The 27,680-nt window shown below is 43.2% G+C and overlaps 1 protein-coding gene across 1 annotated transcript in view; it reads right to left on the reverse strand.

Moving 5' to 3' along the window:
• The window catches only part of LOC137544105 (NACHT, LRR and PYD domains-containing protein 3-like), a 230,620-nt gene that overhangs the window by 150,634 nt on the left and 52,306 nt on the right, over positions 1–27,680 (reverse strand). Inside the window, exon 4 of the mRNA XM_068265174.1 lies at positions 25,877–26,054. Within this exon, the coding sequence (XP_068121275.1) occupies positions 25,877–26,054 (178 nt within the window). The remainder of the gene's footprint in view (positions 1–25,876; positions 26,055–27,680) is intronic.

Consider the following 27,680-nt stretch of genomic DNA (forward strand, 5'->3'; position numbering starts at 1 on the left):
ACTACTATCAAGGGTCATATTGAAACTGCTGCTATTCTTACGCTGTTAATGACAGAGGCCTCAAACCTGGAACAGTTGATCATTAAGTGACAAGGTTCAAAATCACTAAAGAGACAGAGCCACAACCAACCAATCAGATTTCTTTGCTGGATAAACTGCTTCCATTTACACATTTTTGATGCCAGGAACCTGAAAGCTCACAAACTTGGTCATTGAGTGACTGCTGTGTCAACGTTATAAAAAGTGGGTGGAGTCAAAAACAAATGTCCCTGGGAAAATGTAAACTGCAGCCATTCTCACACTTTGTACAGTTGGTTACTGGGTGACTTGGATAAATATTCAGAAAAGTGGGTGGAGCCTAAAAAAGCCAATCAAAAAACGCCTGATTTTTAAAGAAAATGTTTAAATTTCTGCCATTCTTACACTGTTAATGGCACAAGCCACAAACCTGGTACAGTCTGCCATTGGGTCACTGGGGTTCAAATTCAGAAAAGGGGTGGAGCCAGAAACAGCCAATCAGATTTGTTTAATTTCACTGGGAAAATACAAATTATTGTTGTCCAGGACCTCAAAGCTCTCAAATTTGGTTATTGAGAGCTTGTGTGTTAAGGTCAGGGCCGGATTTCTGGGAAGGCCACAAAGGTCATGGCCTAGGGCACTAAAAATCAGCAGGGCACTGGACTTTGAGAGATAAGAGGTCACATGTCAAAGTAAATCATCTCCCCTGCTTTGCTCTGGTCTGCCTGAATTCCACAGATCCCTGCATCTCTCTCACTTGTGTAGAGTGTGTTTGAGGACAGTCAGCATCTGCTGTCACCTGATGATTATGACGTATGTATGATGGTGGGGACATACAAGCTGCTGTGAGAATTGCCAGCCTGGGTTTAGTAGCAGAACTCTTGAGGTTTTTTTCATGCACAAATTCAGAATCACAAACAGGAATCTTCTCCCTCTGCGCTGTCAGATTTATTACTGGTCTGGTCAGCTCTTAAAGACCTGAGACCTGTTAAATTTATGGTTTGTTTTTTTTTTTCCCAAGGAATGACCACAGCATTCTCTGTGCTACAGTTTAACTCTTTCCTGACTCATTTTAGAAGAGTATTGTACTTTGCTAGCTAGCTATTAGTGAAACAGGATGGCAATTATATTACATTTATTTATATTTGCAAAACAAACTATGTATCTCCTTCTGATGCTGAATGTATATATATATAGTTGTGTGCTCTAACATCTTGTTAGTATAATGTCTACAAACATATACAAAGTCTGAAGAAGCCAAAGGCTCACTGTTCTTATTTACAGTTAGCTAATAAATGTTATCATTCTGTTTTAATAACTTCAAAACTTCCTACTGACTCATCTGTCCTGCCTTGCCTTGCCCTAAGTACTATATTGTCACTGTTTAAAGCACATCTATGTCAGCATGTGTAGTTTTAGATCTTCTACTCACATGTTCTGTTTTGGATGAGCTTCTTTCAATAGCGCTGCCCTGTCACCTGTTTGTGGCTCTGACTGTAGCCAGTCGCACAGAGGACAAAGAAGCAGCACATGCTCTGGCTACTTGTGCTCCTTGCAATTTTGCACTCCTGCCCAGATGTGCACAGCAGCCGAGGCCGGGAATGCTTTGGGCATGAATGGAGGGGAGCCCATTCAAACCAGTTATTGCTACTCAGAGGGTTGGACAGAATTTGATGGGGGGGGGGGCGCGGTTGGTGACAGCTGGCCTAGGGCACTTGGAAGTACAAATTCGGCCCTGGTTAAAGTGGATCCGAGATGAACTTTTACTCATTGCATAATTGTGTTCCTTACATATACTTTATAGTGCATTCCTCAAGCCAAATACTTGTTTTGTTTTGTTTTAATACCCTAATTTCCTATAAACTAAACAAGCCACACCCACAGCTTCTCCGGAGTGCCTTGGCGCTTGCAAGGGATTGTGGGATATCAGTCTGGGCAGGTGAAAAAGGTGTTACTAGCTATAGATTTCAGAGGCAGAGTTTTCACAATCTGAGAGCTGCAGTGCAGCTACAGATCAGTTGCCTTTGTAATGGAGGAGATAAGAGTGGAGTTTTCACAGAATATGCAGATATGCAGATTAGCATGCCTACATACAGATAAGCTTGCCTGTGTGTGTAATTGTGTAATAGTGACAAGCAGAAAACATGTCTGCTCCCATTGTATCACAGGAAAAAAATATTAATATACTGTTGAAGCTGTTTGAAGATAGATTTGCTGTGTAAACTATCTAAACTTTAGATAAGATATATAGACAAGTCACTTGTTATATTTAGTTTTTCATCTCGGATCCGCTTTAAGGTTAGAAAAAGTGGGCAGAGTCAAGAGCAAGCATATACATACCTGGGCAACGCCAGGTTATCAGCTTATTTTATTGTAAAATAAACCATTAAAAATCGTTTGGCTAAGTGCTTGTTCTGAAAGCTCTGCAAAGAGCTCCAGTCTCCTAAGGGAAACATTGCCATGACCATTTTTATTAATAGTGTTATATTTTGCTCTGTCTAGAAAAGATGTTGAATTAACCTTTTTTTCCTACTGGATTTAGCTAGTTAGATTTGCATATTTGCACGCTTATTGTGAACTAGCTGGTGGCCCGGCGTTATCCAGATATGCATTTGGCTGGTTTTGGCTCCACCCTCTTTTTCTAACCCTAACGCACAATTATTCAATGATGACCCAGTTTGTGAACTTTGTGGTCTTTGGCATCAATAATTTGCATTGAAATGAAACAAATCTGATTGGCTGTTTGTGGCTCCACCCCCTTTTCTCAATTTAAACCCCAGTCACCCAATGACCAACTGTGCCAGGTTGGAGGTTGGCACCATTAACAATTCAAGAATGGCAGCAATGAAATATTCCCCTTCAAAATCAATGGGTGAATTTTGATTGGCTTTTGTAGGCTCCACCTACTTTTCTAAATATTAATCCCAGTCACCCAGTAACCAACTGTGCAAAGTTTGAGACCCCTGCCATTAACAGTGTAAGAATGGTTGCTGTTTATATTTTACCAACAACATTTGTATTTGTCTCCACCCACTTATGACCCCGTGTTGCCCACTTATGACCCTGCGTTGCCCGCTTATGTATTTGGCTGGTGTTTGCTGTGCCCAGTTTTCCTAACCCTAACACACAATTAACCAGTTACTCAATTACCAAGATTGTGAGCTTTGCGGTGTTTGGCATCAATACGTTGCATTGGAGTGAAACAAATCTGATTGGCTGTTTGTAGTTTCACCCTCCTTTCTAAATTTGAACCTCAGTCACCCAATGACCAACTGTACCAGGTTTGAGGCTTGTGCCATTAACAGTGCAGGAATGGCAGCAATATAAATATTCCCCTTAAAAATCAATAGGTGAATTTTGATTGGCTTTCGTAGGCTCCACCCACTTTTCTAATTATTAACCACTTCAGCCTAACTGGACGAAAATTTTCCTCCAGTTAGGCTGCGCACGCTCCCGCGGGTCGCGCGCGCTACCGCGCCCCCCCCCCCCCCCGTGCGCGCCCCCGCTGCTGGCCGTTAGCCCACCGATCAGTGAAAGGGATTATAAATCCCTTTCGCTGATCGGACCCCCCCCGGAGAAAAGCCGACAGCGTCTCTTCAGACGCTGCAGCTTTTCTGAGCTCTGGTCTCCTTTCTTCTGCCTGGGAGCGAGATCGATCACTCCCAGGACTTTTTGACTGTGGCCATCTTGTGGCCAAATAGCAAATTACACCAAAAACACACTTTGTGTTAAATAAATACATTTTAATACATTAAAAAAACCCTGTTTACCGCCCACACCAAAAAATACCCACATACAAGTTTTAATTAAAAAAAAAAAAAAAAATTACAATAATAAAAAAAAAAAAAACATAAATAGTTACCTAAGGGTCTGAACTTTTTAAATATGCATGTCAAAGGAGTATATCAATATGATTTATTAAATTATGGGCTTCTAAATAGTGATGGACGCAAATTGAAAAAATGCACCTTTATTTCCAAATTGAATATCGGCGCCATACATTGTGATAGGGACATAATTTAAATGGTGTAATAAGCGGGACAAATTGGTAAATAAAATACATGGGTTTTAATTATGGTAGCATGTATTAATTTCAAACTATAATGGCCAAAAGCTGAGGAATAATGATTTTTTTTCCATTTCTTTCTTAATATTCCTGTTAAAATGGATTTACAATAAATTAATTCTCAGCAAAATGTATCACCCACAGAAAGCCTAATTGGTGGCGGAAAAAACAAGATATAGATCCATTCTTTGTGCCGAGTAGTGATAAAGTTATTAGCAAATGAATGGGAGGTGAAAGTTGCTCAGATGCAAAAAAATGTCAACCCTGTAGGCTGAAGTGGTTAATCCCAGTCACCCACTGTGCAAAGTTTGAGAAACCTAATATTAACAGTGTAGGAATGGCTGTAGGTTACAGTTTCCCAGTGAAATTTGTATTTTGTCTCCGCCCACTCATGACCCGGTGTTGCCCGGGTGTGTATCTGGCTGGTGTTGGCTGCATCAACTTTTTCTATCCCTAATACACAATTAATAAATTACTCAATGACCAAGTTTGTGAGCTTGGCAGTCTTTGGAATTAATCATTTGCAATGAAATGAAACAAATCTGATTGGCTGTTTGTGGCTTCACTCCCTTTTTTGAATTTGAATCCCAGTCACCCATTGATCATCTGTACTAAGTTTGAGGCTTGTGCCATTAACAGAGCAAGAATGGCAGTAAATATTCACCTTAAAAATCAATAGGTGAATTTTGATTGGCTTTTATAGGCTCCACCCACTTTTCTGAATATTAATCCCAGTCACCCAACGACCAACTGTGCAAAATTGAGAACCCTACCATTAACAGTGTAAGAATGGCTGCAGTTTACATTTTCCAGTGAAATTTGTATTTTCCACCCACTTTTTGGTTATGGGAATAAAAAGTAACCTATATGTTATTCCAGGTAATGTACTATGTGTGTGCCAAATCTCATTCAAATCTGTTCAGCCATTTTTGCGTGATCGAGTAACAAACATCCGAACTTTCCCATTTATATTAGTAGGATTCTTTAGACCCTCGGTCACTACCCATTGATGCCTTTATTGTCTGTTATGTAACTCCACCCATTAGGGCAGCCCCCTCCTTCAACATCTTCAAGAAAGCCCTCAAAACTCACCTTTTCATTCTGGCCTACTACCCCTCACAAGTGCTCTAAACCCGCAGCTGAACTCTGGTCTCCTACCTCTCGTGTCCTTACCTCTCCCTCTAGATTGTAAGCCTTTGGGCAGGGTCCTCCTCCTTTTGTGTCCAACCTGATCATGCACCTCCATTACTGTGCACCCATGCTATGCATCTGAGTGAACCTAACTTGCCTAATCTCCGTGCTCCATCCAGTGACTGACTAAGCATTACCTTGTATGCATACTGTGCTGCATGATCTGGTCTTTCTTGTATTCAGGTATTGTCATTTTGCTGTATGTCACCCCTAAATATTGTCTGTAACCTAAATTAATGTACAGCGCTGCGTAATATGTTGGTGCTTTATAAATACAATAAAAAATAATAATAATAATGTACCTGTTGGAATAAATCTAAAGGCATACAGCTTGGGTGTCCAGTGCTTTTCCTTCTACTGCTATATTGTGAATTTTACTACTGTGAGCACCAAGGTGGCCTTTGGAACCAAGGTACAGTGCATCAGCCCATTGAGTGCCAGCCATTCTTTGGACTCTCTTGCATTTTTGGTTTACAAAATATGAATTTTCATATTTCATTTCAGAGTAAATGAGATCTCGGTGTCAGAAGATGCGACAAACATTTTGGGGCTCAATCACCTCCAGCTTGGGTTTAGTGCCTCTGTGTTAACTTTGACATGGCTAGCATCTACGGAAGCTGATTATTTGCTTAAGATGACTATTCTTTTATTCCAAGGTGAATTAAAAAAGTCATTCCCTCTGCCAGAAATTTATGACCAGTGGTCTGGTTTCTCTGGCCCCGGACACACTTTCTCAATATCCTTTGACAAGTACCAAAGGATGTGTAAAGTTGGCTGGAGAGAGGATGAAATTGTTGTGTTGCGCTACCCAATTTTAACGCACGATGGCGCTAAAGCAATGAAAGTCTATGGGCCATTTCATACCTGATGCAGTGTGATGTGCTGGAAGTATCTGTTTTGACACAAGGTCAGCAGCCCATTATGGGACAGCATCTGTGGTGACTAGGGTAGTCTCTATGCTAAATTGCTGCTAGGGTGAGGGTGTAAAAATTGCGCCCCCATGGGCTCAAACACTTGCAATGCAATGTTTATCCCCTCAGTATAGGAAGCAAGCTATAGGTGCCCCAGTATAGGTTAGACAGCCATAGGTTCCCCAGTATACAGTCAAGGCCAAAAGTTTTGAGACTGTCAAACATATTCGTTTTCACAAAGTTTGCTGCTAAACTGCTTTTAGATCTTTGTTGTTTGTGTGATGTACTGAAATATAATTATAAGCACTTCATACATTTCAAAGGCTTTTATTGACAATTACATGAGATTTATGCAAAGAGTCAGTATTTGCAGTGTTGGCCCTTCTTTTTCAGGACCTCTGCAATTCGACTGGGAATGCTCTCAACCAACTTCTGGGCCAAATCCTGACTGATGGCAACCCATTCTTTCATAATCACTTCTTTGAGTTTCTCACAATTACCTGGTTTTGTTTGTCCACCCGCCTCTTGAGGAATGACCAAAAGTTCTCAATGGGATTACAATCTGGGGAGTTTCCAGGCCATGGACCCAAAATTTCAACATTTTGGTCCCCCGAGCCACTTAGTTATCACTTTTGCCTTATAACACGGGGCTCCATCGTGCTAGAAAATGCATTGTTCTTCCCCAAACTGTTGGTAGTTTTTTTTTTGATTGTTGGAAGGAGTTGCCGTTGGAGGGTGTTTTGGTACCATTCTTTATTCATGGCTGTGTTTTTTGGCAAAATTGTGAGTGAGCCCACTCCCTCGGATGAGAAGCAACCCCACACATGAATGGTCTCAGAATGCTTTACTGTTGGCATGATACAGGACTGATGGTAGCGCTCACCTTTTCTTCTCCTGACAAGCCTTTTTCCAGATGCCCCAAACAATCGGAAAGAGGCTTCATCGGAGAATATGACTTTGCCCCACTTCTCAGCAGTCCATTCACCATACTTTCTGCAGAAGATCAATCTGTCCTTGATGTTTCTCTGGGAGAGAAGTGGCTTCTTTGCTGCCCTTCTTGACACCAGGTCATCTGCCAAAAGTCTTTGCCTCACTGTGCTTGCAGATGCGCTCACACCTGCCTGCTGCCATTCCCGAGCAACCTCTGCACTGGTTGCACTCCGATTCCGCAGCTAAATCCTCTTTAGGAGATGATCCTGGCACTTGCTGGACTTTCTTGGACGCCCTGTAGCCTTCTTAACAAGAATTGAACCTCTTTCCTTGAAGTTCTTAATGATCCTATAAATTGTTGATTTAGGTGCAATCTTAGTAGCCACAATATCCTTGCCTGTGAAGCCATTTTTATGCAACGCAATGATGGCTGCATCTGTTTCTTTGCTGGTCACCATGGTTAACAATGGAAGATGAATGATTTCAAGCATCACCCTCCTTTTAACATGTCAAGTCTTCCATTCTAACCCAATCAGCCTGACATAATGATATACAGCCTTGTGCTCGTCAACATTATTACCTGAGTTAACAAGATGATTACTGAATTTATCTCAGCAGGTCCTTTAACACTCCTGGCGGTTTGCTAAAAATCCGCCAGGGGGCAGCAAATCCGTTTTTTTTTAAAATTCCTTTTTCATGTAGCGAGACAAGGTCTCGCTACATGATAGCCGCTGCTCAGTAATCCCCCCAGCCCCTCCGATTGCCGGAGGCGATCGGAGATCAGGAGATCCCGTTCAAAGAACAGGATCTCCTGGAGGGCTTCCCCCGTCGCCATGGCGACGGGCGGGATGACGTCACCGACGTCAAAGGGGACTCCGATCCACCCCACAGCGCTGCCTGGCACTGATTGGCCAGGCAGCGCACGGGGTCTGGGGGGCGGCCGTGGCGCGAGGAATAGCGGCGGATCGGCGGGTAGCGACGGCGATCGCATTGCACATGCAGCTAGCACAGTGCTAGCTGCGTGTAGCAAAAAAACCAAACAATTATGCAAATCGGCCCAGCGGGGCCTGAGCGGTGCCTTCCGGCGGCATAGCCCGTGCTCAGCACGGGCTTACCGCCAGGGAGGTTAATGACAGCAATGAAATGCAGTGGAAAGGTTTTTTTGGGCATCAGTTAATTTTCAGGGCAAAGAAGGACTATGCAATTCATCTGAACACTCTTCATAACTTTCTGGAGTATGTGCAAATTGCTATTATAAAAACTTAAAGAGACACTGAAGCAAAAAAAAAAAAATATATATATGATATAATGATTTGTATGTGTAGTACAGCTAAGAAATAAAACATTAGGATCAGAGACATACGTCTAATTGTTTCCAGTACAGGAAGAGTTAAGAAACTCCAGTTGTTATCTCTATGCACAAAAAACATTAAGCTCTACAACTTTCAAAGTCGCAGAGAGGGGTGTCTTCTGAAGTTTATGATCTCAGCTGTCAGTGAAGAATTATCTTTTTCTCTGTCAGAAGACAGGTCAATAGTTCACAAGACTGGTCTGAAAAAAATAATTTAGAAGAGTAGTGTGTAATCTGCACAAATTAGAGAATGATGCAATGTTATAAAACACACTATGAAACTGAAAATAAAAATATGAGAATAATTTTCTTTGCTATTAATCTTGTAGTAATTATCCGTACTACACAACCAATTCATTATATCAATTTTTTTCGCTTCAGTATCTCTTTAAGCACCAACTTTTCTCATTTCCAATATTTTTGACAGTCTCAAAACCTTTGGCCAGGACTGTAGGTTAGCCTGCCATAGGTTCCCCAGTATAGGTCAGCCAGTCATAGTTGTCCCAGTACAGGTTAGTCAGCCATAGGTTCCCCAGAGTAGGTTAGCCAGCCATAGGTTCCCCAGTACAGGTTAGCTAGCCATAGGTTCCCCAGTACAGGTTAGCCAGCCATACATTGCCCAGTATAGGTTGACCAGCCATTGATTCCCCAGCATACATTGGCCAGCCATTGATTGCCCAGCATACATTGGCCAGCCATTGATTCCCCAGCATACATTGGCCAGCCATAGATTCCCCAGTGTAGGTTAACCAGCCATAGGTTCCCCAGTATAGGTTAGCCAGCCATAGGTTCCCCAGTACAGGTTAGCCAGCCATACATTCCCCAGTATAGGTTGGCCAGCCATTGATTCCCCAGTATAGGTTAGCTAGCCATAGGTGCCCCAGTGTAGGTTAACCAGCCATAGATTCCTCAGTATAGGTTAGCCAGCCATAGATTCCCCAGTATAGGTTAGCCAGCCATAGATACCCCAGTATAGGTTAGCCAGCCATAGATGCCCCAGTATAGGATAGCCAGCTATAGGTTCCCCAGTATAGGTTAGTCAGCCATAGGTGACCCAGTACAGGTTAGTCAGGCCATCCCCTCCTTTCCCCAGTCTGTGGCAATAAACAGAATGAGATGGGAGCAGCGGCACAATGGGACTCAGACGCAGGGAGGGGAGGAGTGTCTGGCGGTGAGGGTGGAGTGTTTGCAATTACTCACCTGCCGGGCTTCAGGCAGCGTTTACTCACGCGCTGCAGGGCTGCTCTGTGTAGATTGTCACTTTCAGGAAGTAGTGGAATTACTACTTTCTGTAAGTAGTGATGTACACAGTGCCTGGGGGGTTGCACACCCTGCTTGCCCCTAGAAACAGGGCTGGTGGCGACACGTGTTGCCCGGAAGTCATATAAGTCAATGGAAATGCAAATATTTAAAAGTGGCGCTACTGTTGCGGTACGCATGCGCCCATGTCATTTTTATTGAGTTGTGCATCCTGTTTGCAGAACATATTGCTTGCAATATGTATTTCCGCCACAGAAGGTGAGCAATAGAGAGCCTCATTTATGGTCTGTTTTGGTGCCAAGTATTAATGCAGGTATCTACGAAGCTGTTTTTTTCCCTTTGTAGTGTGATAATCTAATCGCGCCACAATGAAAACATTGGTTGCCAATGTGAAACTGGCACCAAGCATGCAGTCCATATTTTTGGTGCATCGCACTACATTTGAAATTTTGCATTCAAGTCCGATTTCGCACTTAGGGACGGTTTCCACTAGTAGCCCCTGCCATTTCCAATTCAGCCGTGGCTCCCGTTCTGCTGCATAGCCGCAGCCCAAATCACTAAGCCGTGCCATGCGCAGATATCAGGATTTGGCTGTGTGGTGCACAAATCTGCAGCATGACGTCCAGATTCCCACCAAAGTGTGATCTGGGCGGCATGCCTATAGGAGAAGTAGGCAGCCTTTCCCTGTCCCTCTCGCCTGCAGGGAAAACACTGCTGATTCGGGATTAGTGGAAATAGAGCTTTAGTGGAGACAGGCTCTTAGGGCCAGTTTTCACTTGGAGATGTGGCCATTTGCAATTCGGCTGTGGCTCCCGTAGTGCTGCAAAGACGCAGCGCGCATTGCTATGTTATGCCATGCACAGCTGTAGTGGTTCAGCTGTGTGTTGCAGAAATCTACAGCCTTTCATCCAGATTTGCACAGCAGTGTGATCTGGACAACAAAAAAGCCAAAAGCCGGGGCGTGGCTGCCGGCGGAGCGGATGGCAGCGTGAGAGAGGAGCTCCGACCTTGATCTATTTCTAAGCGGCGATTCGGCAACTTCTTTTCCCCGGACAGTGGTACTTAGCGATGGAGGAGTCTACCAGCATGGATATGGAATCCTCCAAGAAGCGCAAAAAGTCTGATAGACCGCAGAAACTCACAGATTTCTTCCCAGTCAAGCTGTGGGGAGGATCCCAAGATGGCGCCGGTATACACAGCACCGCACCAGCAGCTGCAAAGCACATGGCTGAAAGCACAAACAGCTCAAACATCAGAGCGGAGGGCATAATTGGTGACTCAGAAGACTCCTCTTCTTCTCAGAGTTCCCCATCCTCCAGAAGTCCGGCCAAATCACGACAGAAGATGCCGGGCGGAGAGGACATTGAAACCGAGGTAGGCTCTATCCCTGCACATACTTCTCCTCCTGAGCAGCCTCTCCCAGCCATTGAGGGATTTCCTACCTTCTCACAATCAGTGTCTCAGGATTTTATTAAAGATATCCTGCTTTCTTTAAAAAATTCCATCTCTAAATAAATTAATGCCTTAGCTATTTCACTCCAGAACTCTATTTCTTCCTTGGGAGAAAGAGTCTCTCACACCAAAGACCAGGTAGCTCTGCTTACAAAAGAGCATAATAAAGTAGTGGAATGTATGGACTCATACACCACAGATATCTCTTGGAGTAAAGTAAAAATTACTGATGCGGAGGACAGAAATTGCCACGACAATTTAAAATTCCGAGGCATTGAATCAATTCCAACTACTGGTGTGTGTGATTATAACAAGTCGCTTTTAAAAGCTACCTTCCCTGATATTAGTGCCGTGGAACTTGCATTAGACTGGGCGCACAGACTACCGAAAGCTAAGTTTCTACTTACACCCCCCCAAGATTCCACTATATCCTGCAGCTCCTCATCAATGTCCAAGCTGCCGCAGGAGTGGCAACGGGTAAATCATCAATAGATCTGGAGCTCCACATTAATTTTTGGTTCATTTTTGGTTCATTTTCTCACCAAGGCTGAACTATGCTTCAGGGTTCCACCTCTGAGTCCTGGCCACCAGGTGCCAGTCCTGATCTCCCCGTGAAATCTCCCAGGAGATCATGGCCTTACTACATATGGTTAGATTACTACAGTTTGCTAATTTGTTTAATTCGTATGTTCTCTTATTATTTCCTCTGCCATTTTGTGTACCTTCATGCTAACGTATTTGTACCTGCTTACCTGGCTGCTCATTACAAAGAATGCATCACTTGGCTATATGATGGATCTTAACATTTTTTCATTAAACGTCAAAGGGCTTAACACCCCTTTTAAAAGAAGTATGCTTTTGAAAGAAGCTATACAAGCCAATGCAAATGTAATATTTGCGCAAGAGACCCACCTTCTGGAAGCTCATAATCATTTATGTTAACACCCTAATTTTACTCATACTTTATTTAGTAACTTTCAGAAAAAGAAAAGAGGGGTCTTGATTTCTTTCCACAGAAGCCTAGCGCTAAATATTATCGTGTCAGTGAAGGACCCATTGGGTAGATTTATTATTGTAATCTGCACAATAAATGAGTATACCTATACATTGGTACAGTGGCCTGCAAAAGTATTTTAGGGTATGTCTCTCTACCAGCTTTGCACATCTAGAGACTGAAATACTTGCAAAACAGCTCCAGCTCAGTCAGATTAGATGTATAGCATTTGTGAACAGCAGTATTCAGATCTTGCCACAGATTCTCGGTTGGATTTAGATCTGGACTTTGACTGGGCCATTCTAACACATAGATATGTTTTGTTTTAAACCATTCCATTGTTGCCCTGGCTTTATGTTGTTTATGTAGGGTGGATGTCCTGCTGGAAAGGAGTACAAGCAGTACAGTCTCAAGGTCATGATAAGCGCCTCTGACCTTGAGACTGTACTGCGTGTACTCCTATTTGTTATTGATCCCAATCTCTTTTTTCCTGATCTACACAGAGCGACTTTAATCCTGAGTGAGGACAGGTCTAATCTCCTCACCTGCCTGTACTGTGGTTACCTAGGAGATAACCCTGGTTTGTGAGTATATACACTATATACTTTTCAATTCCAACCTATTGTTTTGCTTACTACACTATATTGGGCTCTCGGTGTCCCCACATTTGTTTACCTTCTTCCACATGTTTGCTGTGCCCTCCACCCCCCCCCCCCCCCCCATGGCTTGTGGCAAACTGCAAACGCTTTTCTGTTAACAATGCCTTTCTTCTTGCCACTCTTCCATAAAGGCCAGCTTTGTGCAGTGCATGACGAATAGTTGTCCTATGGACAGAGTCTCCCACCTGAGCTGTAGATCTCTGCAGCTCATCCAGAGTCACCATGGGCCTCTTGACTGCATTTCTGATCAGCGCTCTCCTTGTTTGGCTTGTGAGTTTAGGTGGACGGCCTTGTCTTGGTAGGTTTACAGTTGTGCCATACTCCTTCCATTTCTGAATGATCGCTTGAACAGTGCTCCGTGGGATGTTCAAGGCTTTGGAAATCTTTTTGTAGCCTAAGCCTGCTTTAAATTTCTCAATAACTTGATCCCTGAACTGGCTGGTGTGTTCTTTGGACTTTATGGTGTTGTTGCTCCCAATATTCTCTTAGACAACCTCTGAGGCCCTCACAGAGCAGCTGTATTTGTACTGACATTAGATTACACACAGGTGCACTCCATTTAGTCATTAGCACTCATTAGGCAATGTCTATGGACAACTGATTGCACTCAGACCAAAGGGGGCTGAATAATTACGCACACCCCACTTTGCAGTTATTTATTTGTAAAAAATGTATCCATGTGTTAGAATGGCCCAAAATCCAGATCTAAATACAGTTGAGAATCTGTGGCAAGATCAGTACTGCTGTTTAAGAGCGAATGATAGACAGTACTGCTGCCTATAAATACCTGTAGGCAGGTATCACAACTAGTATCAGTATCTTACACCTGAGAGGTAGGTGTAAGCCACTAATTTCCCTCACCAGTGTCAGGGCCCACTGATGCAGGTAGCGAGGTCAGACAGACAGTGTTTGGCAACGAGCGGACAGATACAGCACAGAAACAGAAGACTGATTCAAAGTCAAGGACAAGCAGGGTTGGCAACGTGAATCAGATAGGCTGAGGTACAGAATCGACAAACGGAAGAATAGTCAGAGCAGGCAAAAGGTCACAACAGATAAACAATGCAATAGTACTTTAAGCTATCAACAGAATCTGACTAAGTGTGGATCCCCGGCTCCGGACGGTTCTAGCACACTTTGGGATCTGACTAGGGTCTGAGCGCTAACACACTATAGCATTCGCAACAGCAGACGCCGAATTACCGACAGCCCTGCTCTATATATAGTCAACATGCTGCATAGCGCCGCCCCAGTCACTCAGCCAATCTGGATGCTAGCTGGAGTCAGCTGACCGCATGATCAGCTGACTCCCCTCTTAGCTGCATAAAGGTCCTGCCGTTCTGCTCGCACGCGCGTAGCCCTTAACCTGTTCTACTGCAGGTTCGAGAAACAGCCCCAGCAGCCCGGGGCTCCAGTGTCGACGATGAGAACGGCACCCGCCACACTGACAGATCGAGACATCGCTGCATCGGTTGTAGTCCAGGAAGCAGAAGTTCTTAGGTTGCTTCGCAAGCTCAACCCCAGGAAGGCTTCAGGCCCGGATGGTGTGTCATCAAATTGCCTTAGGACCTGTGCAGATCAATTGGCCCTGGTGCTCACCACTCTGTTCAGTAAGTCACTTGCGGAAGGCACTGTCCTATCCTGTCTCAAGAGGTCCACAATCGTACCAGTCCCCAAAAAATCGGGCAGTACAGACCTCAACAACTTCAGACCTGTGGCTCTAACACCTACCATCATGAAGGTTCTAGAACGGCTTGTCCTGGCTCACCTCAAACGCATCACTGATGCACTGCTTGACCCACTCCAATTCGCATACAGGGCCAACAGGTCCATAGAGGATGCCATAAATGTCAGCCTGGCGTACATTATGGAGCATCTTGACAGGCCTGGCTCCTATGCCAGGATCCTATTCCTGGACATCAGCTCGGCCTTCAACACGATCTGCCCAGACACCCTGGTCGATAACCTGGCGCAGCTCGGCGTCGACCCCACACTTCGCACATGGCTCAGGAGCATCCTCACAGGCAGAATGCAACAGGTTAAGCTGGATAACTGCTCCTCGGGCGTGAGAACTACCAACACAGGGGCACCTCAAGGGTGTGTACTGTCCCCACTCCTGTTCTCTTGTACACCAACAACTGCACCTCAGCCTCGGACTCCGTCAAGGTTATCAAATTTGCAGATGACACAACAATCATCGGTCTCATTGGCGGTAACGGAGAGCGAGACTACCGCAGTGAGATAGAGAGAATCTGCAACTGGTGCAAGAACAACAACCTGGTCCTCAATGGTGCAAAGACTGTTGAGCTGACTGTTGACTTCAGTAGGAACCCTCCCACTCTCCTACCAGTCTATATAGGTGACACCGAAGTCTCTAGAGTAGCATCAGTCCGGTTCCTTGGCACAACCCTATCCACCGAGCTAAGATGGGGGCAGAACACCACCAAAATTCAGAAGAAGGCACAACAAAGGCTATTTTTCCTGCGTCAACTTAAAAAATTTGGAATGCCTCGGGAGCTGCTGACCAGTTTCTACACCGCCACCACGGAGTCTGTACTTTGCTCTTCAATAATCGTCTGGTATGCCGGCGCAACGGCCAGCGACAGACAGACTGCAAAGAGTCATCAGTGAGGCAGAGAGGATCATTGGATTGCCCCTACCAGCTCTGGATCTCCTCCACATGGCTAGGATGAGGAAGAGGGCCACCAGGGTCTCCTGCGACCCCTCCCACCCTGGCAGCTGCTTCTTTGAGCCTCTCCCATCCGGCCGGCGCTTCCGAACCATCCAATCCAAGACTACCAGGTGCAGGAACTCCTTCTTCCCCCAGGCTGTTCTACTGCTCAACAACACTGACGCCTGACTATTCCCTCCTAGCCCGCAATCAGCATGCATGTCTGCATCCAACTCTCACTAGCACAATGATCCATGATGTCATCGTACCTGTTAAGGCTGCTTGGACTCCGTCAAGGTTATCTACTAACGCAGCAGCATGTAAAAATGGTAGAAATTGCAGACGTAAAATGTAAAATGTACCGTTAATCCTTTTAGTTTAGTCTAGGTACTCGTATCTGTACTTGTAGCCATATATGTAAGATAGACAACTGTTGACGTGTATTTTTGCCTTTGACATGTATACCACAAGCAATTCCGAGTACGGTACCCCCGCACTTGGCGAATAAATCCATCTTGTATATTGTATCTTGTAACCTGTGAGCAATGGAAGGACCCTGAGCACATACCCGCGCGGCAGAGACCGCCGGTTGACACGCGGAGATAGCCGCCATGCCGCTTGACTCAGCAGCGGCATCTCCGCTATTCCTTACAACTTTCTTTTCAAATGTGCACCGATCTTATACCAGGATAGATTTTTTTTCTACAATAGGGTCAATCACTTTGTCAGACCACACGCCTACCACAATAACCATTTCTCAATCTAACTCTGATTTCAAACATAGCCCGTGGAGGTTAAATACCTCACTCTTAAATGGGGGCAATAACAAATCTTACATTGCTGATAATATAAATTTTTTCTCATGGAACGAGGGGGGGTGAAACTGGTGAGATTTCGGTTTGAAGTCCTCATAAAGCGTTCATTAGAGGGGTTCTAATAAAACTTGGCTCTACTAAAAAAAAAAAAAAAAACGTAGGAGAGCACAAATCTCAGCTATCCTCTCAAAAATCTCTCTTCTTGAAGCTCAGCACAAAAACAAAGCAAATCAAGATATAATGGAATAGCTTTTTCAAGCTAGACATGAGCTAAAGCCCCATTTACATGATACAATTCTGTACGATTCGATTACGATTCTATTTACGATCCAATTAAATCTGACATGTCCGATCGGGATTCGATTCAATTCGATTTGCCATTGTTTTGCAATGGCAAATCGAATTGAATCGAATCCCGATCGGACATGTCGGATTTAATCGGATCGTAAATAGAATCGTAATCAAATCGTACAAAGAATCGTTTCGTGTAGATTGGGCTTTAGATTACTTCTCCACCAATTTGAATTTAATATGCTCAAATCTAAAACTAAGTATTATTCGCAAAGCAATAAATCAGGAGCTTTATTGGCCCAAAAATGCAAACTAAAACAAGCAAACTCTCGCATCCCTTTCCTAATTGATCCTCAAACCAATTAGAGGGTTACTAACCCTAAACAGATAGCTGATAAATTTGCATCTTACTACCAACAATCAGACCCTATGACCCCCCAACCTTCCACGCAGAAAATTGAAAAGTTCCTGTCCTCCTTGAAGCTTCCCTCAGTATCTCAGGAACAATTGGAAATATTGAACTCCCCCATCACACCTTCAGAAATAATTTCCTTAATTAAATCTCCCAAACATGGTAAGGCCCTGATGGGTATTCCAATGAGTATTATCAAACATTCGCCACCATTTTAGCGCCACGATTGGCTGAAGTATTTAATTTGTTTAGATCTTCAGGCTATATCCCCCAAGAATACCTACTAGCCACTGTAGTGGTTCCCCCGAAAGTGGGTAAATATTTGTCTAATCCAGCCAGTTTCAGACCCATTTCACTTTTAAATTCCGACACAAAGTTATATGCTAAAATACTTGCAAATAGATTACTAAATTTATTGCCTTCACTTGTAAAAAATGACCAAGTTGGGTTTACTAAGAACAGATTAACATCCGACGGAACAAGGAGGATGGTCTCACTGTTGCATTGTTTGGAGGCCGGTCGGACGCCTTCTTTGTTTCTTACCTTGGATGCGGAGAAGGCATTCGACCGGGTCCATTGGTTGTTCTTAGAACATACCTTAAGAAAATGTGGTTTCTCTGGGAATATGCTAAGGGGTATAATGGCGCTCTACTCATGTCCATCTTCAAAAATTAATGCTTCTGGTTTTTATTCTGAGATTTTCCACATCTCAAATGGTACTCGGCAAGGGTGTCCACTTTCTCCGTTAATCTTCACACTGATTATGGAAACTCTTGCTGAGTCCATACAGAATATCCAGGACATATATGAGGTTAATATTGGTGAGAAATCACATAAATTTGGTCTTTTTGCCGAAGATGTGATTCTTACTTTAACAAAGCCAGTGACCTCACTTCACAATACAGCACAGGCCCTGCAATTATTTTCTAATATTTCATATTACAAGGTAAACCACTCTAAGTCCTTGATGCTAGGTCTTAACGAATTCCAAAATTTGAAAAACTCAATCTCAAATAAATATCCATTCCCATGGGCTTCAAAATCTAATCAATACCTCAGTATTCACCTGACTAACTCGGTTGCAGGTTTATATGACGCCAATTATGCATCTTTAATTTCTTCTGTGAAGAATTCATTAGAAGGACTTGTTAAAGTAGAACTTTCCTGGGCTGGTAGACTGAATTCTTTTACGATGCTAATAATACCCAAAATGTTGTATGTCTTCAGATCAATAAATATTTGTTTAAGGAAATCCTTCTTTTTTTAACTTAAATAGACTTATATCTAAATTCATTTGGGCAGGCAGGAAACCTAGACTTAGATTGGGAATCTTATACACACCTAAAAATAGAGGAGGTCTAGGTCTTCCTAATATGGAACTATATTATCATTCCGGTATATTGGATATGTCTAAACACTGGTGGTCACACTCCCATGATAACATGATAAAGCTTAGGTGGATATTAAATAATCGATCTATCCGATGCCCCTTAAAGATGCTTTATTGGGTACTCTTACGGGTATCAGTCTACCTATTCCTATCTTAATTACATGTAAGGCCACTTTAATTTCTTTGCAGTTTTACAAGAAGTATATATCCCTGACATCAACCCATAATTCTCGTATCAGATTGGAATTAAAAACAGTAGCTAATCTTATAGGGAAAATTGATTTTTCTAAGTGGTTTAAGATGGGTATCTTGTATTTAAACGAAATTTATAAACGCGGCAATCTATGGGAGTTTGATAAACTTAAAGAAAACCTGAACTGAAAATTAAAAGTCAAAATAAACATACACAAGTCATACTTACCTTCCATGTAGTCTACTCCTCAATCTCTTTCTCCTCTCCCGCGTCCTGTTTGTCCACTGTGATCAATGGAATTCTCCGTCCTCCATTTTGAAAATGACTGTTACCCCATAACAGCTTCCTGGTCAGCACACTGTTAAACTGTAACATCGCCAAGTTGAGCCATAGGGAAACATGGACATTACCGGGCACATCAGTTTTCCACTCAGCTATAACTGACAGCAACTGATATTTTACTGACAGCAACTGATATATTTCAGATCTGACAAAATATTGTCAGAACTGGAAGGGATTATTGTCAGAAGAAAATGGTGAGCTTCTGAGAGGAACTGATGGCAATGTAACTATGTAATGTTCATTTGAAGTTACCTCATGTGTTTATTTTAAATATTTTTACTCAGTACAGGTTCTCTTTAAACATGTATTTAAATTAGACATCTCCCAATTCTATACATTTAGACTTAAACACTGGGTAAAAGCAAACAAGGTATATTTTCCCTCTCTACCCAAATATATTTATGCTTTTTTAAACAGCCCTATTTCCTTAAAATGAGAAAAATGAAAAACAATCGAGAGCCCCCGATAGTGTATTATTGTAAATCAGTGGTTATATGTAGAAGTAATAAAGATTTATACTCACAAGTGTGGGTTGCCGAGATAGGCAACCACTCGTATCGCAGACGGGGAGATTAGACCTGTCCCCGCTCAGGTTAAAAAGTCGCTCTCTGTGCTGAAAAAAGAGGGGTGTCCACACCCATCCACCAGGTGGATAATCATGTAATTGGAAATACAGAGGCGCCAGTAGGATAAAAATGGTACCAATTAAAAACCATAAAATTGTGGGTGGCAATGGTGGAATTGCCCACCCTACAAACAACACGAGACCACTTCGTGTGGTGAAACAAATTTAATCAATTTAGTGCTCCTAATAACAAAAACAGTTTGCAACGCGTTTCACGGGACCCAAGCCCGCCTCCTCAGGCAAAAGCAATTACAAGCAGGAGCAACCAGCAGTAGTCTGTACTGACTTGGCACCTCTGTGTGTGCCAAGTCAGTACAGACACACACAGAGGTGCCAAGTCAGTACAGACTACTGCTGGTTGCTCCTGCTTGTAATTGCTTTTGCCTGAGGAGGCGGGCTTGGGTCCCGTGAAACGCGTTGCAAACTGTTTTTGTTATTAGGAGCACTAAATTGATTAAATTTGTTTCACCACACGAAGTGGTCTCGTGTTGTTTGTAGGGTGGGCAATTCCACCATTGCCACCCACAATTTTATGGTTTTTAATTGGTACCATTTTTATCCTACTGGCGCCTCTGTATTTCCAACTATTTCCTTAAAAGGAGGAATATCAGTGAGGTATAGATCTTTCACGAAAGACTTGCACCTTTTGTTAGCTAAATATGCCAAATGCTGGTCTTATGATCTTCAATCCAATATTGAAGTAAAACATATAATTAGATCTACACAGCTAGCTTCCAAGCTCTCATATTGCCTCACACATTGGGAAACACTTCAAAAGAATGTTCTCAAATGGTATCTAACTCCCAGGAAATTGGCTGCTTGTTATCCATCACAATCCTCACTTTGCTGGGGACTGTGTGGTCAAGTGGGTACATTGGCCCACCTACTTTGGGAATGTCCAAAACTTGATGATTTCCGGTTAGAAATCCAGGAAAAAATATAATCTCTTATTTATCTCCCATTTACACTAGCCCCAACCTTAGCAATCCTTAACATAGGAATAGAAAAAGTGGAATTTAAATATAGACTGGGAGTTTTTCATATTCTTGCAGCAGCTAGATACCTTCTTATATCCAATTGGAAATCATTAACTCATCTCCTACACCTAACACAACATAACTTGTCCTTGGAATCAAGATGAAGGGCTCAAAAGGAGACCAGAGCCCATATGCAATTCACTTCTCCCCCTTAGTTTTCTCCAAGTTTACATGTTTAAACTTGTCAATAAAATGCATTTTAAGCCACCAGAAAGCAAGAAAATGCTCAAAATAATTTTGATAGTACTTTCAACTTCTGGTACTTTTTTAGTTGAAAAGTGCTGGAAAGTTATTTTAAATTGAAGATGAAAAATTTTCTCCTAGGAGAAAACTCAGGTGAAAAAGTGAATTGCATTTGGCCCCAAAGGTCCTGGCTTTGTTACGGATATTACTTAACACCCATAACTCTAAAGAACTGGAAATCAGATAGCAGGAGTAGAAGAAATTCAATGGCTTTTATTCTTAGGTTTTATTGAGCATAATGTATTCAGGTATAAAAGGTACATCAGTAATAAAGGTTCTTCAGTGTAAGCGCACAAATGCATAGAAGTACTAGCATATAATAAGGTACTAGTGTTTATCGGTATGCATTCAATATACTTTTATTGGTATTTTTTATATAGCAATGGTAGAGGTACACATTCTGTTCTATTGTTTTTCTACTTTTAGTTGTTTAGATTATATAGTTAATTCTGTCAATTTTGGAAGATTGTTTATGTATAAAATTCCTTAGCATATCTGGCTAAGGAGTTGTATTTGCCAGAGGTTTATCTTAAAGAGAATCTGTACTCTAATATTCTTACAATAAAAAGCATACCATTCTATTCCTTATGTTCCCCTGCGCCCCTCTGTGCTGTTTCTGTCACTCCCTGCTGCAATCCTGGCTTGTAATTAACAGTTTTAGGCAGTGTTTACAAACAAATGACTGGCTTCTAACCAGAGTATCACAGGCTGGGAACAGCTTACTGTGTGACTCATGCAGAGCTTGGAGAGTGTGTGTAAAGCTTCTGCCAATGACAAGCAGTGCTGCACATTCCAGCCTGAACCCGACAGAGCCAACAGAGGAAAGAAGATAAGATTTATTACAGAGACAGTGCAACTAGAAAAGGTTGCAGTAAGACAGACCACATCAGAGCAGGTATAGGAACTTATAGAATAGAAAATATAAGGCTCAAAATTTTGTTACAGAGTCTCTTTAACTGTGCTACCAGTGAGTTGGCACGGCCAGACACTACTGTATAATCATGTGTAATCCTCTATGTTTTAAGGCCCATGTGGCCTTTGATCGGGTTTCAATTGTGTTACTTCACAGCTGTGTATGTTGAAAAATTTCAATAAAATTTTTTGAGAAAAAAAAAAAAGCCAAAAGCCAGCCTGCAGGGAAATGCTGCAGATTTGTGCCGAATTCAGCAGTAGTGGAAACCAGCCCTGGTTCATACTGGGGCGCTTTTTGCCAGCGATCAGCAAAGCGCTGTTACTAATGTATCCCTATGGGATCATTCTCACTGCAGTGTGTGCAATTTCCATAAATTGCAAACACGCTTAGTGTTGAGCCCAAATTTGCGTAATATCGAGTTTCTATAATTACGGAGACAAATTTTTATACTGCGTCGCAAATGCATAATTTAATAATTGCCATACAACCAGTAATTCGGAATTCTGTAAGCAAAGTTTCTGGCACGTAATTTTGCTTTTCTGCTCAAATTTGTGTATAACGCAAAATATTGTGTTTTCTATATAAACTGTTTTTTAATTACGAAAATGGTTGTAATATCGTTTTTAATAGTAATTATGCAAATGTAAGTAATTACTAAACTCAGGAAAGTCACTCATTGATTGCAATTACTGATTGCAATTACTGCAAAAGCCCCTGTACGTGTTGTCGCTTTAAATGTATCAGGAGGCTCTACCTGTAGCCATTTCTAAGACAGGTACTCTTTGCCAAAGTGCACTTTGCAGTCATGCATGCTGAGACACTTGGGTATGGGCCTTGCAATATCTGATAAGGCAAAGGTCTCTGCACGTGTTTTCACTTTAAATGTATCAGGAGGCTCTAGACTGGAACACGTACTGTATATACTCGAATATAAGTCGGCTTTGTTTATAAGTCGACCCCAATATTTGACCCTCTTAAGCAGATATTTTATTACATCTCAAATATAAGTCCACCCCGCCATCAGGTCAGACATGGTATCTGGGAGAGCAGGGGGGCCGTAGCACTGAGGCTGACAAGGTGTGGTCTGCCTCCCTCTCTACTCATAGATGGGAGCGATCAGATCGTTGGCATTGAGGGGGAGCAAGGGGGCTGCAGCACTGAGGCTAGCATGACATGGTTGTCTCCCTGCTCACTTTCCCACATGCTGGCTGCCATGAAGTGGCTGTTGACTGTGGTACAGGCCAGGCTGGGGTGGATCTGCCCTGAGTGTTGAGGCCGTATAGTGGGCCTGGGGCAACCAGCGATACCAGACCGACCTACCCTGTGCAGGTGCAGGTAATTCTTGGTCAGTGGACCTGAAGTCTGGCCTGCTGCTGAGATGGTGGGCTCCTTGGGATTGCTGGATTTCTCATGTGGAGCGCTGAGCTGCGTTTGTCTGGCAGCAGTTCACCTGGTTCTGCTGTGGCATTCTGCAGTGAGCTGGCCGGTTGTTGGGCACGTGGTCCTTGGCACCGTAACAGGTCCTGAGCGGCAGATTTAGCATTTAGCATTTCTGAGTTGCTGGTGTAATGATCCGTTCAGCTGTCTGCACTGGCAGACAGCTGTTTGACCATTCCTCTAGTCTGTGGGCTGCAGGTCTCTGGAAGAGAGACCTGTCTTTCCATTACAAGTTTCTGGTATGTTCTGCTGCTGAGGAATTTGCATACACTCGTTATGCAAATCCCCTACCTGCCTCCTTTGATGACTGGCAGTATAAAGAGCTATGTTTCCCAGAGTCCTTTGCTGGTCATAAGGGTTAGTCCTGTGAAACACTCCTGGAGTGTCAGCCTTGCTCATTGTTTAAAGATTAGCTTAGAGTAATTCCTGGGACTGCACTAGGCAGATTCCCTAGTGCAGTTAGGATTGCATATCTGTTTTGTTTGTCTGTTGCGATTGTTCTGTCCCAGCGGTGGTCGACAGGAAGTCGTTCTGATCTTTGTTCTTGGAGTATAGCTGGAGCAGCGGTTGCTACCAGCTATCTCCTCTAATCTGTCTTGCCTAGATCGCACTCGCCTTGCGCCAGTGCTGTATCTCTCACTTATTCTTGTTTTCGTGTATCTGTCTTGTCTGCTACGAACGCTTGCTGGAGGCTCGGTGAGGTAACCGTTAAGCAAGCGCTCGCGTCCTCTGTTTTATGTTTGTCTGTCGGTGGTTAGTTAGGCGTGCTTGTCTCTGTTGTGCTTATCACGCGGAGACCGCGCATAAACGCGTGCACTGTTGCGAATGAGTGCGGTGTTCGCATTTAGCTAGCGTTTGTTATTTTCCTTATCTTCTCATTGTATGATTTGCTGTGCCTTTGCTACTCTCGTGCTCTGCCTTGCTGTAGCCTTGTGTCACCTCTGGCAATCGCCTCTCTCGCGATTGCGTTCCTACTTCATATCTGCTGTTGTGTATGCACCGTCGCGGGTTGGCGACTAGTTTGGTGCACACACATACAATCTGTCCCTTTGCTCAATCTCTCTTTCAGGGCTATCTTGCCCTACGTTTCTTCCCTTCGTGCAATTCCTGTCTTACGTCTGTGGCAGGGCAGAGGAGCTGTTCCTCTGCACTCCACAGCTCCACCTGCCGACAGGAATTTCCCTCTACAGGTGCATTGCACCTTTTGCTGGGTTCCCTCAAATTATACGCTTGTGGAGGATTTCCGCAGTGTCAACGCACATCTTGTGCGCTGATCACGGAGAGAATTCCACAATCGTTACAGCTGGACATTGCGTTAGGCAGCTACTGCTAGCGCGAGGTAGAACTCTTGATCCGGATCTTGTAGCCGTTGGAGGGGCCGGCATCACGTGGACCTTCAGCTGGAGTCGGTTCTCAGAAGAGAGAGTGCCATGGAGCTGAAGCCCAGGAGGCTGGAGCAGCCCATAAGTGGAGCCCGATGGTGTGGGGGAGATGTTAGCAAGCCCCAGTGGTAATACAGGGCCAGGGGTCCCAGCGCAAAGGGGCCGTGGCTACTTTCTTGGCGCCATCTTGGGACATCGGATCAGTGCCCAGAATACAGAGGGACACTTTATCTGCAGGCGGGAGGAGAAGCATTACTGACAGCCAGGATGGTGGTAAATGCTGTGGGGCACTTGATCCGGAAGGGGAAGCAGATTTCCAGGAGGCCAGAATGAGGAAAGAATAGCAGAAAGGCAATTAATACTGGGCTATAAATCAGAAATTTAGGGCTGACCCAAGTATAAGTCCCCCCCCCCAACTTCACTGTAGTAGTTCATTCCTAAATTTCTATAGTCTAGTATATATATGGCAATTTCTAGAACGGAGAATTTATGCATTAAACAGGAAATTCCGATTCGTTTCTGTTACAAAAACGAAACTATGAAAAACAATCATAACAATGAAACTCCAAATATACACAAAATTTCACATAATTTTGTGAAATTACAAATTTTCGAGTACAGTCATAATTGTAATTTTGCAAATTACGCAAATTTAGCGTAATCGTAATTAGGTCAATACGCTCATCACTAAACACGCTGCATGCAATATTTTGGGGACAATTGCGATGTGATTCTCATTCTACTGTACAGGAATCACAAAAGCAAATCACGATTTCAGATTGAAATCGATCAGGAATCGGCCTGTGGTGTATGGGCAGGCAACAGATCTATGTGATCAGATCTGTCTCATGGTTGATCTGCCCATACATCTGTAGTATGGGCACCTTAACTTTATGTGATGACCCTGTCTGCCAGAAGGTGTGTACTGTTACATTCAGGAAAGCCCATAATGGGATTTCCACACACAAGGCAGACAGTTGTCACCAGGCCCACATCATCAGAGGCAGCCCAGTGGGGGAATTTGTCTGAGCTCACTGGAATTGTTCGGAGGACAGGGATTTTATGCCTGTTACACACCATGCAATTTCTCATCAGATAGACGGGTCAAATCAATTATAGGTAACTATGCTATTCTCATGCAATGGATTGTGGGTAGAAATAATGTGAACTGGTAAGTGGCCATCAACACTCTTGTAGTAAATGGTTTAGAAGACACACATGGTTTAGAAGTATTCCCTACATCAGTGTTAATACTCTGTAAGAATTTGGAGAGAAGATACAAAGCCCTGTTACCTGTATGATGGATTTCCCCCTGAACTGCCTGGAAATTAGGATGAGGTCTCTTTTTCTGCAGCTCCCAGAGACACTTCCAGAATCCAATCACAGCTTCTCTTCCCAGCACTGATATATCTTCTAACAGACGGCTGGAGAAGGTGGAGGTCCCCCATTCACCACTCATGGGCTGGTATTTCTGCAACACACATAGATATTATTACTAAACAACAACATACTCTGTATAAGCATGACACTGCATGATGGATGTTTGTGTGTTTGTGCACATCTGGAGCTGACCACAGGCATGAGAGAACTGCTGGCTGGAGGGACAACCTCCTGTGTATGGCAGCAGCACTTTACACATTTATCACACTCATCTCTGTCAACCACTAGAAGGCAGACACCACTGTTATCAGAAGGCTGGTCTGGTGGGAGGAGCCTCCATTCACATTAAAATTCACTTTTTAGATTAAAGGGAACCTGAAGTGAAAGGTATATAGAGGCTGCCATATTTGTTTCCTTTTAATCAATACCAGTTACCTGGCAGCCCTGCTGATCTATTAGCTGCAGTAGCGTCTGAATAACATCTGAAACAAGCATGGAGCTAATCTTGTCAGATCTGACAATAATGTCAGAAACACCTGATCTGCTGCATGCTTGTTCAGGGGCTATGGGTAAAAATATTAGAGGCAGAGGATCAGCAGGGAAGCCAGGCAACTGGTATTGCTTAAAAGGAAACAAATACGGCAGCCTCCATATCCCTCTGGCTTCAGGTTCCCTTTAAAGCACACCTGAACCAACAATCCTACTAATATAATAAATGGGAAAGTTCGGATGTTTGGATGTTTGGATGTTTGTTACTCGATCACGCAAAAACGGCTGAACGGATTTGAATGAAATTTGGCACACACATAGTACATTACCTGGAATAAAGTATAGGATACTTTTTATTCCCATAACCAAAAAGAGACAAATACAAATTTCACTGGAAAATGTAAACTGCAGCCATTCTTACACTGTTACACTGGAGGTGTGTTTAGCTTCTAAGGGTAGAATGGTTAATTTGCATATATTCAGCAGTGGTGCCTGGGAGACATCTCAAGCTCACTCCAACCTGAATTATCGCAAATTCTTTCTGTTTTAAGAAAGCAAACTTTTGTTTTTCTTAACATCTTAGTAAGGGGGCTTTTAGGACCCTTACACACTCCAATGAGTTCGGGGTCACCATGAGCTTGCTGGTTAGTCTGTACCTCTCGGTGTTACAAGCCCTACTGCATAGAGCCAAATTAATCTATGCCATGCACTGATAAGGATCAAACAATCCAAAACAGTCTGTATGCGTGTTGGATTATTATGGCTCTGTACAAATTAACAACCTGACACATCATTGCATTCCAGCGGTTCTGGAGGTGTGTTTAGCTTCAAAGGGTAGAATGGTTAATTTGCATATATTCAGCAGTGATGCACTGGGAGACATCTCGAGCTCACTCCAACCTGAATTATCGCAAATTATTTCTGTTTTAAGAAAGCAAACTTTTGTTTTTCTTACACTGTTAATGGTAGGGTTCTCAAACTTTGCACAGTTGGTTGTTGGGTGACTAGGATTATTATTCAGAAAGGTTGGAGCCTATAAAAGCCAATCAAAATTCACCTATTGATTTTCAAGGGGAATATTTACATTGCTGCCATTCTTGCACTGTTAATGGCACAAGCCTCAAACCTGGTATAGTTGATCATTGGGTGACCGGGGTTCAATTTCAGAAAGGGGGTGGAGCCACAAATAGCCAATCAGATTTGTTTCATTCCAATGCAAATTGTTGTT

The sequence above is a fragment of the Hyperolius riggenbachi genome, chromosome 1 (genome assembly GCF_040937935.1).
Source record: "Hyperolius riggenbachi isolate aHypRig1 chromosome 1, aHypRig1.pri, whole genome shotgun sequence".
NCBI classification, from domain to species: Eukaryota; Metazoa; Chordata; class Amphibia; order Anura; family Hyperoliidae; genus Hyperolius; species Hyperolius riggenbachi.